At 37.6% G+C, this 12,663-nt stretch overlaps 1 protein-coding gene across 2 annotated transcripts in view; it reads right to left on the bottom strand.

Annotated features, from left to right (window-relative positions):
* The window catches only part of LOC149814445 (protein CHROMATIN REMODELING 5-like), a 77,909-nt gene that overhangs the window by 1,630 nt on the left and 63,616 nt on the right, over window positions 1-12,663 (bottom strand). The window contains exons 21-30 of one of the 2 annotated variants that reach the window (XM_089989419.1): window positions 12,405-12,515; window positions 12,224-12,313; window positions 11,879-12,061; window positions 10,440-10,520; window positions 10,067-10,309; window positions 7,071-7,220; window positions 6,757-6,934; window positions 6,388-6,569; window positions 5,200-5,562; window positions 5,013-5,106 (exon numbers count right to left, since the gene is read on the bottom strand). In XM_089989419.1, coding sequence (XP_089845545.1) covers window positions 5,013-5,106; window positions 5,200-5,562; window positions 6,388-6,569; window positions 6,757-6,934; window positions 7,071-7,220; window positions 10,067-10,309; window positions 10,440-10,520; window positions 11,879-12,061; window positions 12,224-12,313; window positions 12,405-12,515 — 1,675 coding nt within the window. The remainder of the gene's footprint in view (window positions 1-5,012; window positions 5,107-5,199; window positions 5,563-6,387; window positions 6,570-6,756; window positions 6,935-7,070; window positions 7,221-10,066; window positions 10,310-10,439; window positions 10,521-11,878; window positions 12,062-12,223; window positions 12,314-12,404; window positions 12,516-12,663) is intronic. The other variant, XM_089989420.1, reaches the window with a different exon arrangement.

Consider the following 12,663-nt stretch of genomic DNA (forward strand, 5'->3'; position numbering starts at 1 on the left):
TCCAGACAGCTCCATTCAATCGCAGATGATGTCAAATTAGATCATCAACTTTTCAGTGACTTTGAAAAAGAGACAATCACATAGTCTCAACATAAATCAGGAGAGCAGCAATGCTGAAGAAATTATGTTGGTGGTTATTATAAAGCATAGTCATTTTCTAATATTTGAATCTGTTTAATCTATTCATATTCAATCGCAAAGATATTGGAATATACTCTTCTACAGAAAGATGAGTATTTAGCATGGAAAAACATGCACCCCATAAATTGTGAAGTGCAGGCACACTGCAAATAAAAAATAGTGCTTCAGAAATGCTCCACAATCCATATATCCATGTTTATGCTGGTACTTCAGAGAGCTGAGTGCTTTTGGGTGCTGTTATATCTACATGCACTGCAAACCACATGCATTTATATTATAAACCATTATATATATAGGTATTGTAGTTTCTTATAATTGATTTGTTATTTACATTTTTTCTTCATTTACAACTATGTTCTCCTATCTAAAACTACAACCTAAATCTTCATATTTCTTCTGACAGCATCCCTCCATCTTCAACAGTGTTATTCTTTTCCTAACGCCTTTTATTGGCATGACATCAACTTTTCTCATTGATTCTGTGACAGGTCACTTTACATGTTAAGGTTAAATATTGTAAATGTAAATGTGTGTGTGTGTATATATATATATATATAGTAGCAAATTGCAGATGCGGTAGCAATTTATGAAAGCTGTAGTTAGCTTATGCGAGACCTGTCAAGTTCCGGCGCATACTAAAAGAAAGGGGAGTAAATGATGGAGACTAAAAAAGTGATTTAAGGTGGCATGGTCCACAGAGAAACCACCCCAAAGCCAAGTCACTATGGTATCTCCTACTACAGGTATGGTGCTAGATAAGCTTGTAATTACTGTAGCTCCCCAAAAAGCTCATCTGATGGCCACTCTATTAGTTAAGACATTAAAAAGATGCCTTAAACCATGCCCGTTAGGAGGAAGCAGCCTCCCTCTCGACAACATTCCGCTCCTTCTCCTCTTGTCCACCACTTATGAAAAGCGATCTATGGTCTCAAGCAAGCCCCTTGAGTGTCGGTTGGAAAAGTTCAACACAGTGGTTATCCATTTGCTTGGAGTGATCATGATTCGGCCATGTTCGTCTCAGTTTATCCTTGAGGACGTGAGGTAACACATGATCTGAATGACCAAGCAATGAAATCCTCCTTTGTCCGCCTGAAGTTGAAGTGAAGAAGGGAATGAAACTGTAAATCATCTTGGCTTTTGTGAATCAGCAGTCGCATTCATTTAATCCGGCAAAGCTGGCCTGGCCTATATCGGCATATTTCCCATATGCCTAAGAAAGGCCTCTATTCAGCTAGAACTTAGAAGCTTTTAAAGGACAAGGGCTAGATAGAAAAATATCTCCAGGGATACAATGACAAATTGGTCCTGAGTATGGCGGTGTTATCCCAAAAAAAACTTAGTTCACTCTGAGACCGATATATGGATGCAGATTGGGCTAGTCCAGAATGAGGATCCAGTCCTGCAGGAGGTGCTTGAAAAAGGAATTTTCCTGAGACATCATTCAAGTTGGTATCAAAGTATGCGTATGAGCTCACAGGAGTTATAAATTCCAAGGCCTTTGGTATTGTCCTTTATTTAGGCGAGCAGAAACATGAATGCTTATATGCTCATGTGGCATTAAAGCACAATGAGATCCAGAAAGAGTATCTATTTAGGTTAATGCTACGGTAGTAGCTCGAGGCCTAAATCCTATCAGAGAGGTAGCATGAAAAAAAGGTTTATGGATAATAACCAAAGAGTATCTCTGTGGTGGACTTGATTTTATAAAGGATGATGAAAACGTGATCTCCCAACTATTTATGCGTTGGAGACCGTTTCTTATTTTGCACTGAAGCTATTTATTAAGTGCAGGCCGAAACAGGTGAAATTAAAGGTCATTACTTGAATGCTACTGCAGGTACATCCGAAGAAATGCTCAAAAGGGCAGTATGTGCCCAAGAGCCGAGAGTTCCTATCATAATGCATGACTATTTAACAACAGGATTCACAGCAAATACTAGCTTGGCTCATTATTGCTGATGGCGGGTGAATAATCTCACGTGAGAAAATTCTTTTGGCTCGCAATAAAGCATTGTCCCGATCAAACAACTAGTCCTATCTATCTACCCCTCCAGACACAATATCTTGAGTACCAATGATGCCCTTGGGACGTACAACCACCCAGGTGGCGAAGAGCCGACATTGAGGTGCCAAACCTTCCCGTCGATGTGGACACTTGGGGAAGATCATCCTGTTATCCCTAGAGTAACTTTTATCCGTTGAGCGACAACCCTTCCACTCGGCACTGTCGGATCACTAAGGCCTACTTTCGTCCCTTCTTAACGAGTGGTTGACCTCATCCCTTTTTTAAGGGAAGGCACTTACTAGCCCTGTTGATATATATACACACACACAATACGTGATATGGCATAAGGAGAGATCTTTTAACTCTCGAGGAAGAGGTAGAAAGGCTTCTCGGAGCCAGACTCGAGTGGGAGAACTGATTGCACAATGGAAAGAATAGGCTCAAACATCCTAACTAGCAAGTCTCTCTAGCAACATCTGAAATGAATTGAGAAAAGTATGGTTGCCTAATATATGTTGCGGCCTATGAAAGGCTTCTACTGCTCGCCTTTGTTTGAAGCATTCAATTTGTACCAATACTAACTATAGCTACACCCAGGCCACTATAGAAAATAGAAGTAGCTTATAGTAGAGTAGTCAGCCTGCGAAAACAGAGGTTGTCATATCCCTTGAAGCCTTACCTTAAGCTAAAGATTAGAAAACCCTTTGCCCTACTAATAAAATCAAAGGCCTTGTCTTGGATTCCTTAAACTTTCACTCGAGCTTGAATCTTGCAGTCGCTTTCCGCTCCACCACTCGCTCGCTTCGTCTAGCTCTTGTAGTGGAGTGTAGACAATCACTCAGGGGGGGGGGGGCGAGCACATCTTTCATCATGACATTCTTCTCAGTATATTTCTCATTAAACTTGCATTTCATATATTATGTTTTTATTCCACCGAGTCTTAAACTATTTTTAACTATATTATATACACAACCACACCTGCACACTATTGATATGAAAACAGATTGTGTTGTACCATATGCCTATACCCACATCCATGTGGCATGAATGTAGACAAAGAAATACATACCACACACGCAACCACGTGTAGACATAAACAATCACACATATGAAGGGATATTCATAGAGCAGAATCTTGTTTGGACAGCAACACTTTGAGCTGGTCAACAGTCTAACAAAACCTGTGGAGAATTGGCAGATCCATTGAGCCCATGTATCAGGTCTATAATTCATAGTGAAAAAATTGATTATTTGTGCATTGAAAATATGAAGAATCCTTTTAACAGATGTAATCAAACTTTTCTTAAATTACTAAGATACCCTTTTTATGACAATCAATGTAGAGAACAACCTAGGATTTGAATGAACTATTTTAAGTGGGCAAATAGACGTTAACAAGTTTACCACAAATTTACATCCCTAACAAACATTTTGATAATTTTATAAAATAAATTTTCTATTTCCAAAGTCCAACTAATAAACCTATCGTTTGTACATAATAAATGTGTTATTTACTTTTATTAGCAAATAACACATTCATTAGCTGTATATGATACATTTATTAGGACTTTAAAATAAAAAATCAATTATATGCTCATGGTGGTGACAACTAATGCATGCCATTTCAAAATCTGTCAGGGATACAAAGATGTGGCGAACTTAATATCCACATATGGTCACTTTGTTGGTGATATTTGAAGACTTCCATAACTTGACATCTACCGACCTATATGTATTATTTATTAACACATAATATATGTATATATATTTATTTATTTATATTCATATATACATATATTATGTGTAAACAAATAAATAAAGAATATATAGATCAGTAGGTGTTAAGTTATGGAAGTCTTCAAATATCACCAACAAAGTCCACTAAGTTGATACAAATGTGGACAATCACCAAAAAGGGAACCCAATATAGAGTTCACTCACAAACCCACAAAGGGGCACATTCACAAAAGCCACACAAGGGTGCACAAGAGCATAAAAATAATAATATGTTATTGTTGTGCAAATGCAAGAAGCATTACATAGAAAGAGGGGGCTCACCCCTATTTATATACAACAAGGGAGCTCAATAGAGCTGTTGGAGCTGGTCCAACAGATCTATTTAGAGCTGTTAGAACAGTTCCAACAGCTCTATCGACTAGTCAACTTTATGTTGACTAGTTAAAAAAGAACCAAACTAAAAGAAAAATAAAAGGTAAAAAAAAAAACAGTTACAACAATAAATAGGAAATTAGGAATATATATAAATATATATATATATACATACATACATTGGTATGTATACATATAAATACACACATATTATATATATATATATAATATATACAGATATATACAATTTAACACTCCCCTTCAAACTTATGGCTGGATGACCGAAAGTTTACTTAAGAGAAAGTGAAATCTAAGAACGAGAGGTTCGTGAAGCAATCTGCCAACTGGACAGATCCTAGGATGTAGCATTGAAAAAGTAGTTAATGATATAGATCCTAGGATGCAGCATTTATTCCTTGTTCTATTAAATATTAAAGCTATGTCACAAGGATGTTCCATTTTCACTTGTGTGCCTTATCCTCTTATATAGTAGTTGTATAGAAAACTTCATAGAAATGGCTGTATCCTTATATCTAAAGCCATATCCATGAAAATTCGAGGACATACTACACGTCATAAACAGCTTCATCAACACAAATTGTCAGCCTAAAAGAACAGGTAGCAAGGTGCCCCAAGTCACAGACCAAATAAAACTGATTCCCTATAGAAAAGGTTAAGAGACCAACATCCACACAAAAAATAAATAACTAAAATAGAATAAAAAATAAAACTATAGAAAGGGTTAAGAGAATCATACTGGTATAATTTTTATGAGAATTTGCATGCTCCTCCAGAATAAGGTCTATTTTATGTCCAAGAACTTGTAAATATTTCCTAACCTTGGACAGCACCTGTTAAGGAAACACAGATAAGAAAAGACCAAGCATTTCCAACACCTAGTGAAATAGGTCATAAAACAAGGAAAACTGACAAAAAGAACTAACCTCTTCCTTTGGAAGATTCCCACTGGTAGTCTGCAATTTTTCTAGACGTCTAAGTGTACGCAACTCATCAGACATGACGTCTGCACACCACTCCCTCCACTTCTCTTCCTTTGTTTCTTGATCAATCTTTTCCTTGTACCGACAATACTTTTCAGGCTCCTCTGACTCAGAAATTTCTCCTTCCTCTTTGACTCTAGGTTCAGCTTTCAAAAGTTTTTGAGCTTTGTTTATCTTGAGATTCTTCTTAGCAACATCAGATTTCCCTTTTGCTCCATGAGCACTCACACTAAAAAGGCTATCTCTCCCTCTTTTTGAAGATTTACCAGACATCTTTGAGCTCTTCTCACCATCAACCTCAAATTCCTGAAAGAATGGATAAGTCATGGGCAGATGGGATTAGTTAAGTAAAATAAAATATGTTTCACCTAATTTGCATTAAATGAATAAAGAAATAATAGAAGATCACAGTATAATACAATTGAATGTAGTAAATTGATGACATCATCATGCAGGATACTTGACATCCCTTTATGAAATTTCTTCTTGCATGATCCAGGTTATGATAATAACATGGTAGGACTTGTACAGAATATAATATTTCATGGTTTATGAGAATCTGTTTTGACATAGCAGAAGCAAGAATTTCCAGATCCTCATTAAGGAGCAGTTCGCAATTTCATAAAACCTATGCCTCCAGAAGGATTTCGTGAGACTTTCAAGAAGACTTACTCATGGGAAAGCTTGAAAAATATTAAAAACAATAGGAAAAACATGGAAAAAGACTTCCTTTTGTTGGGAATACTACAGAGATAATATTGTAATATTATTATGATAATGGCATCCAATATATCATAAATTAGACTTGGGAAATTTTCAAAAACATTGGCATAATATTTTCTTTTTTTTCTTTTGTGAAAAAGTCAGCAGAAATATAAAAAAAATTCAAAAACATGGATAAAATTTTAGTAGAGCCTAAAATCAATGATCAATGAAGAACTAAAATGAACTAATGTGGATAATTATGATGACTAGCAGAAAAGAAAAGACAATGCAACTACACATGATGGACAGAAGAAGGATTTGAAGGTGTTACAAAGTGAGATGCAAAGCACTATCCAGAACAAACAGAAAAAAGGTGTACGCCATCAACACAAACTTGAATATAACAAATTTGTGAAAATTAAGTACCTTTCGGAGAAGAGCAGAGGCACGTGCATCCAAGCTGGGTGGGCGTGGAAGTAATGTTGCAGAAGCTGTAAGCCCTGCTGGAGCAATCTTTCTTGTTAGACCAAGCCTTGAGTCAAGCCTTATCTTTTCCCAGTTACCATATCCATGAACATGTATTCCCAGAAGCAGTCTAGCATCATCAACTACAGATAGAACGACAACACAAATCAGGTATTACTAAAAGCAATAGTGACGGTTGGTCAGTATAAACCCATCATATTTTACCTTTACCTGCATAAGTTTTTCACTAATCATTTTGACAAAGAGACATTGTAGCCTTAACACTAAGCAACAACTAGAAAACACATAATCAGATACATCCCCTTTTACCTTGACGCCAGCCACAAGATTTTGACCATGGTGGATCTCGTGGGTGTGTTTTCAGCCGAAATTGTGCAAAAGGATCTTGGTACCGTTTAATACGTTTAGCAAGGAGCTGAAGTTCTTGTGCACGGGCAAGGAGTTCATGAGCTTTTACAGGAACCCCAAAAAAATCCAATAGAGAGCCCTGAAGGTGAAAAAAGACAATGCAGTGTTGGTTTCAATGAACCAATAAATATTCAGAATAATATTACCTATGACAACATACAAAACACACGTACAATATGCACACACACATATGATCAGTCTGACCGATGACAAACCTTATTTTCAGTTCGTCTTACTACTTCCCTACAACCATCCATCAACAACTCAAAGAGACCTATCTTGAAATCAACAGAAGCAATTTCAATTCCCCCACCAACTTCAGAAACTATGGAACTGATACGGCTCTTGTCCCCAAACTTTTTAACCTAAACATACAAGAAAATTATAAGCGAAAAAAAATTTATTTTAGAGGTGATAAACAGATTTTCATAATAGCAGTTAAAGCCAACAACACTATTAACTTCTATAAAACCCTAACGATTTGCTTTTCAGTTTTAAGCCTGCCAAGAAGACGTGTTATTAGTAATTTAGTGGCTGCTGAATTTTAAGTCAAGAAAAAAGTCAAAAACTTCCACCATAGCATTAGAGAGTTTAAACAAAGATATCCATATTAATACATGGAATAATCTGTAGACGTTTGCGCACCAACAGGTCAAGTATTTTGACCTCAGCCATGTAGCATATCTTGTACACATTATAAAATGCTCTAGCAATAATTGTCATCATTTTTTACTGTCAAAATGCTGATTAGGTCTAATATACTTTGTGTGATAGTCATAATATGAGATTATCTCCAGCATCTTCATATATGCGGGATAACTTTGGAATTTAATATATGTTGCATGAACCAGGCCACTAACTAAAGAATATGTGATGCACAGCACATTTTGCATCATTAAATATTGAACTTATTCCAACGTGCATAGCTAACTCATGCAATGCCAAAAATCAATTTCACAATTTCTACACTTTTTTCTTTTGGGCTAAGCCAAGGGAAAACCAACACATTCCCCCCTGCCCACCGGGGAGTACACCCAGCTTCAACCTTGCGGCAAGGGATGCCCCCCATGCCAAACTGCAGCCATCCCATGTTAGGTGACAAACTACACATCACCCCTAGTGAGAAAGATGGAGCCCATGTGAGCAAAGACTACACATTTAGGCAAAACTAAAGCTGCTGTATTGCAATTCTTCTCTTGCAAACAAAAAAGAAATTAACCTGAAAAGCATGAGACAGAGCTCTGGTCATAATATGCCACCCAATTTTTATGTCGAAATGAAGTCATTTTTACTTGTATCCATATTTCCGATAAACTATTCTTAATCGAAAACTTCATAACAACTACATTTTGTATCTTGCAGACACGTGGCCTATTCTCATATTAGTTAAATACACAACTACGTCATTAGGCCTACTTTGCAAGTGTTTGATCTCAGTATAAACCTAACTTGGAAGGAGGTGTGAGTGAACTGCATTGTTATCATCGGCAACATGAGGCAGCAGTGGTGTGCGGACCTTGCTGGGTGGAAACTCAAGCCATTTCTTCTGCCAGCTTGCGGCTGGAAAGAAAAATGAAAAAAAAAGAACCATATATTACAATAATTTTTCAGCCATGGCTGAAAAGTGGCTTGGAGGCAAGGCTAAGGGTAGCCGCCACCTATCCACCTTTTGATAGCTTGTGGCTGAGTACTGTTTTCAAAAGCCAACCCAAAGACTCCCACCATTTCCATGCCGAGGAAAGTTCATGGTCTTCAGATAATGGCTTTCTAATGCAGCCATAAGATGGTCAAACAGCAGTGGAAGTCGATGCAATGCCACCCACCAAGGGCAACATCCATCAAGCTGCTTTTCAACCATGGGGTCAGAGAGACAAGTGGGATCCAACCAGAATGGAATCATCCAGTCTGTCCTACAACTGGACGATCCAAATCATATTGCAAATGTTAGATCAACCCCCATCTCTCCTTAGATTTGCTTCCCACTGTATATAGAGAAGAATGTTTGGCAAACAAAATAACCACCACCATAGCTTCAACTTTTATTACAGTACCCTTTTTTTGTTTTTTCAAAGTATCATGTTGTAAACACATTAAAAACATGTTCCTATGTTTTATGGCAATAGTTTTCTAGCCTTTCTCACTTAATCAGAATTGTTCATACGTTCCCAGCACTCAGCTGTTGTTTTGCTGCTATAGATGTGGAAAACATAAGTGCTATTCTAACTGCTTTTTCTGATTTGCTACTTTATCTTCGTTATAACATCCAGTAACTGGAGACTTCCAAAGGCATGAAAAACTCTCATCTTCGCTTAAGGATCTTAAAGCACAAATCTACACTTAAAAAACTTAATTGAAAAAAAGCAAAATGTCTCCTCTTTGTTTATGGAATATATAAAGTGTTTTTCATAAAACCTTAATTTCTAGCAAATATTGCAAAAGTATTTCTTTTACATTTTCATAGTTTCTCCTCTTACTCATTCATGCCGTCTTCCGTCTCACCCCATACCATTCTGCACCTCACGACCACCACTTTTGGCTTTGCACCACCAAAGCAACTATTCCACCACCTCAAAAATTGCACCCATCAATACAACTACCAAAGAACTTACTCCTGAGCAAAACATCGCCATCTTCACCATTCTCAGACCCACCATTATAATCATTACCTCTATCCTATTCATTCACAATCATTTCCTTGACTAACAGAGAACAGCTGTAACTATGCCTCAAAAAAATGTTTAACAAAACCACGTTATAAAGAATCAAATGGCCTATGCTTGCATAGGATTTCACATTGCAGAGCAATCTTTTGTTTCAGGAATCAAAATATAGATGAGCATTCTGGTTGTTCAGAAGCTTCGTCAATTGAAAGGTGCAAGATGAAGTATCCAAATCTAAATATTTAAAAGTACATTGAACTCCAATTCATTAGTTTGGACTCACAAACTAGAGCATATGCATGACTGAGCTCTAATTTGTGCAAAACCTACAAATATTAACTTTTTCTATGCAACAAGAAGCTATCTCCTTATACGATCAGAAAGACAAAGATGACCATATTAAAGCTACCTCCACCAAGACCTAAAAAAGACTGCAATTTATTTAAAGTCCCAAGGCCAAAAATTGGCTGGTTAGTATGTACAAAAAGATAATATTTCAATGGAAAGAGAAAGTTTGAAGACAACTTAAAATGAAGACTAAAGATATTTACCGCACGAACAAAAGCATTAGCATCTTTCTTGGAGACATTGCCACCAAACCACTCCCTAAGATGAGCAGTTGCCCCCTCAATTGCGGGAACCAAATGAGTTGACAAATCTGCAGTTTTGCTCTGCCGCTTTGGTACTTTGGTATTTAAATTGGCACCTCGTTTTTTTCTTTTGACACTTGTGTCATCCTGTCCAGCTTCAGTGTAGCTTTTATTATTTCTTGCAGCACGAGGGGCCAGTCCATCCTTAAAATAAATATTATGCACAGATGTCAAACAAGATAAGATATTAAGTACCACCATTTAGGCTTCGGAACTAAAGCATGCATAAAATTGGACAAATTAAAAGATGCATCCATGGATCCAGAAGACATACTTCAGCTTGAGCCACTGCCTCTGGTTGAATCAAACGACTCCAAAATGTCACATCATCTTCAGCATTGCAGAAATTGGCAACCTAATTAAGATTGGATCAAATAAGGGACAGTAATATATGCTTACTGCTAAGGTTAATATTGCTGACCAAAATTAAAAATCTACTAAACCAAAAGAAAACAAGCAATAGCAATTGAACACCAACCTTTTACAGAAACCCAGAGTCTTCAAAAAGATTTAGGCTCTGTTTGAGAGCCAGCAGTCGGAGGTAGCTAGATAGGCAACTACGAAATCCACAAATGTTATGGATTTGGTATTTCTACGTCACTTGTTTGGGAGCACCCAAAAATTTCTGGTTAAGGATTTTACAAATCCATCAGATCAGTTTTTTGGTAATCAATTTGAAACCCAGATTTTGCAAATGCCACTGGCTTCCAAACAAACGTCCTTAGCATGGTATTTGTGGATCTGGACCATGTTCTGCACTAACTATGGTCCAAGTATTGTGTAAGAGAGAGTGATTGAGTCCGGCCAAAATAACAAAGAGAGAGAGAGAGAGAGAGAGCTAAGCACTGTGACAGATTGGCCGGAAAAAGGCCAGACTCAAGCCCTTTTCCAGCCCAAAAAACGGGGAGAGATAGAGAGCGCTGTGCAGCCACCAGCATGAGTCCCTTTGGGCCAGAGAGATAGAGTTTAGAGAGAGAGAGGCCCTTTTTCGGTTAAACACAGTGATAGAGATTGGCCGGAAAAAGGCCAGACTTGGGCCTTTTCCGGCGAAAAAACAGAGAGGGCTCTGTGTGGCCTCTAAGGGCTTACAAGAGCACAAACACAAAGTACCACTTATGGGCAAAAAACAAATCCACACAAATCACAAGCCACTAAGGGCCACAACATAAAAATATAAAAGCTTTATTAGTGAGAAAATGCTTGGAGAAGCATAACCAATACATGGGGGAGGAACCACTTTTATGGATACAAAGAGGAGGAGGGCTAGTCCACTAGCCAACGGCATATATACACACACACACACATGACATACATATACATTGACAGTCCATTCTTGGATTTGGAATCGGTATTTACTATCTCAACACCATCTGTGACCAGTTTTCAACACTTCCAAACGGTGTTGGATGATGTGGAATCCACGACGGTGGCCTCCGACGGTCGGCTCCCAAACAGAGCCTAATAGAAAACCATTTCCCCCTTGTTCTTGAGAAATGTTTTCCCAATCCATTAAAAGAGCTATTTCTTATGCTTTTCCCTACTTATGGCTTCTTCATTAGGTGTTCATATTGGTCAACTTTTCCTATTAAAACTACATGTCCAGAAAGAACTTTATGCACTAAATTCCTCTTCATTTTTCTGCGGATCATAAAAAAATATCCAAACAAAATTCAAAAAATTTGACTGGATAATGAAAATATGTCCTTATCTTGCCTTAAAAGCATTTAGCAGTTCACTTTTTCGCTCCCCATGCTCTTCTTTCGACTCCACCTTCTCAGCCCTCTCAAGAATCTCATCAATATCCATATTTTCGAGTTTCTTTTTGTTCTCCTCGTCATTTTTTTCTTCCTTAAATAGTTCTTCTGCCCCAAACCTTAAGATTGCTGACAGCTCATTCTGCAAAGTATTATAAGCAGTCTGTAACTGACAAACCAGAAAAACCGCAAGCAAAAAAAAAAAAGAATCTCACAGAACTTTTAACACATTGAGTGACTAAAATTTGACTAAAGCAGACAGGTATAGATATGATGGAAAAGGAATTTCAGTTAGTATCCTCACTTTATCAAACATTGAACTTCCCTTCTTTGCTTCTTTTTTTTCAAGTCTACCATCTGTATTGAGCTTTTGAATAACTAGGTGATCAAGAACCTAAAAAAAGACATGCAAGTAAATAATAACACAAAAATGGGGGAAAGACTAACTCCTCTCTGACAACGTAAAATAAAAACAGATTGCCTACCATCTTTTTCTTAGCACGTTCCAGGATGTCTTCTTCAACACTTTTGCTTGTCACGAATCGATATATGTTAACAACTTCTTGCTGCCCAATTCTATGAGCCCTACTCATTGCCTGTGACATTATCAAACTAGTGAAATTAGGGATAACCGGCACAATGATTAAGGAGCATCAAGTTCAAACCTATGTCACAGGGATTCGGCCAACTAGGTGCCGCACCCGCATCGACGTGACGCGATGCAGGTGCGGCACCCGGTGCGGT

This window comes from Nuphar pumila, chromosome 15, assembly GCF_984573655.1.
Source record: "Nuphar pumila chromosome 15, dmNupPumi1.hap1.1, whole genome shotgun sequence".
Lineage (NCBI taxonomy): Eukaryota > Viridiplantae > Streptophyta > Magnoliopsida > Nymphaeales > Nymphaeaceae > Nuphar > Nuphar pumila.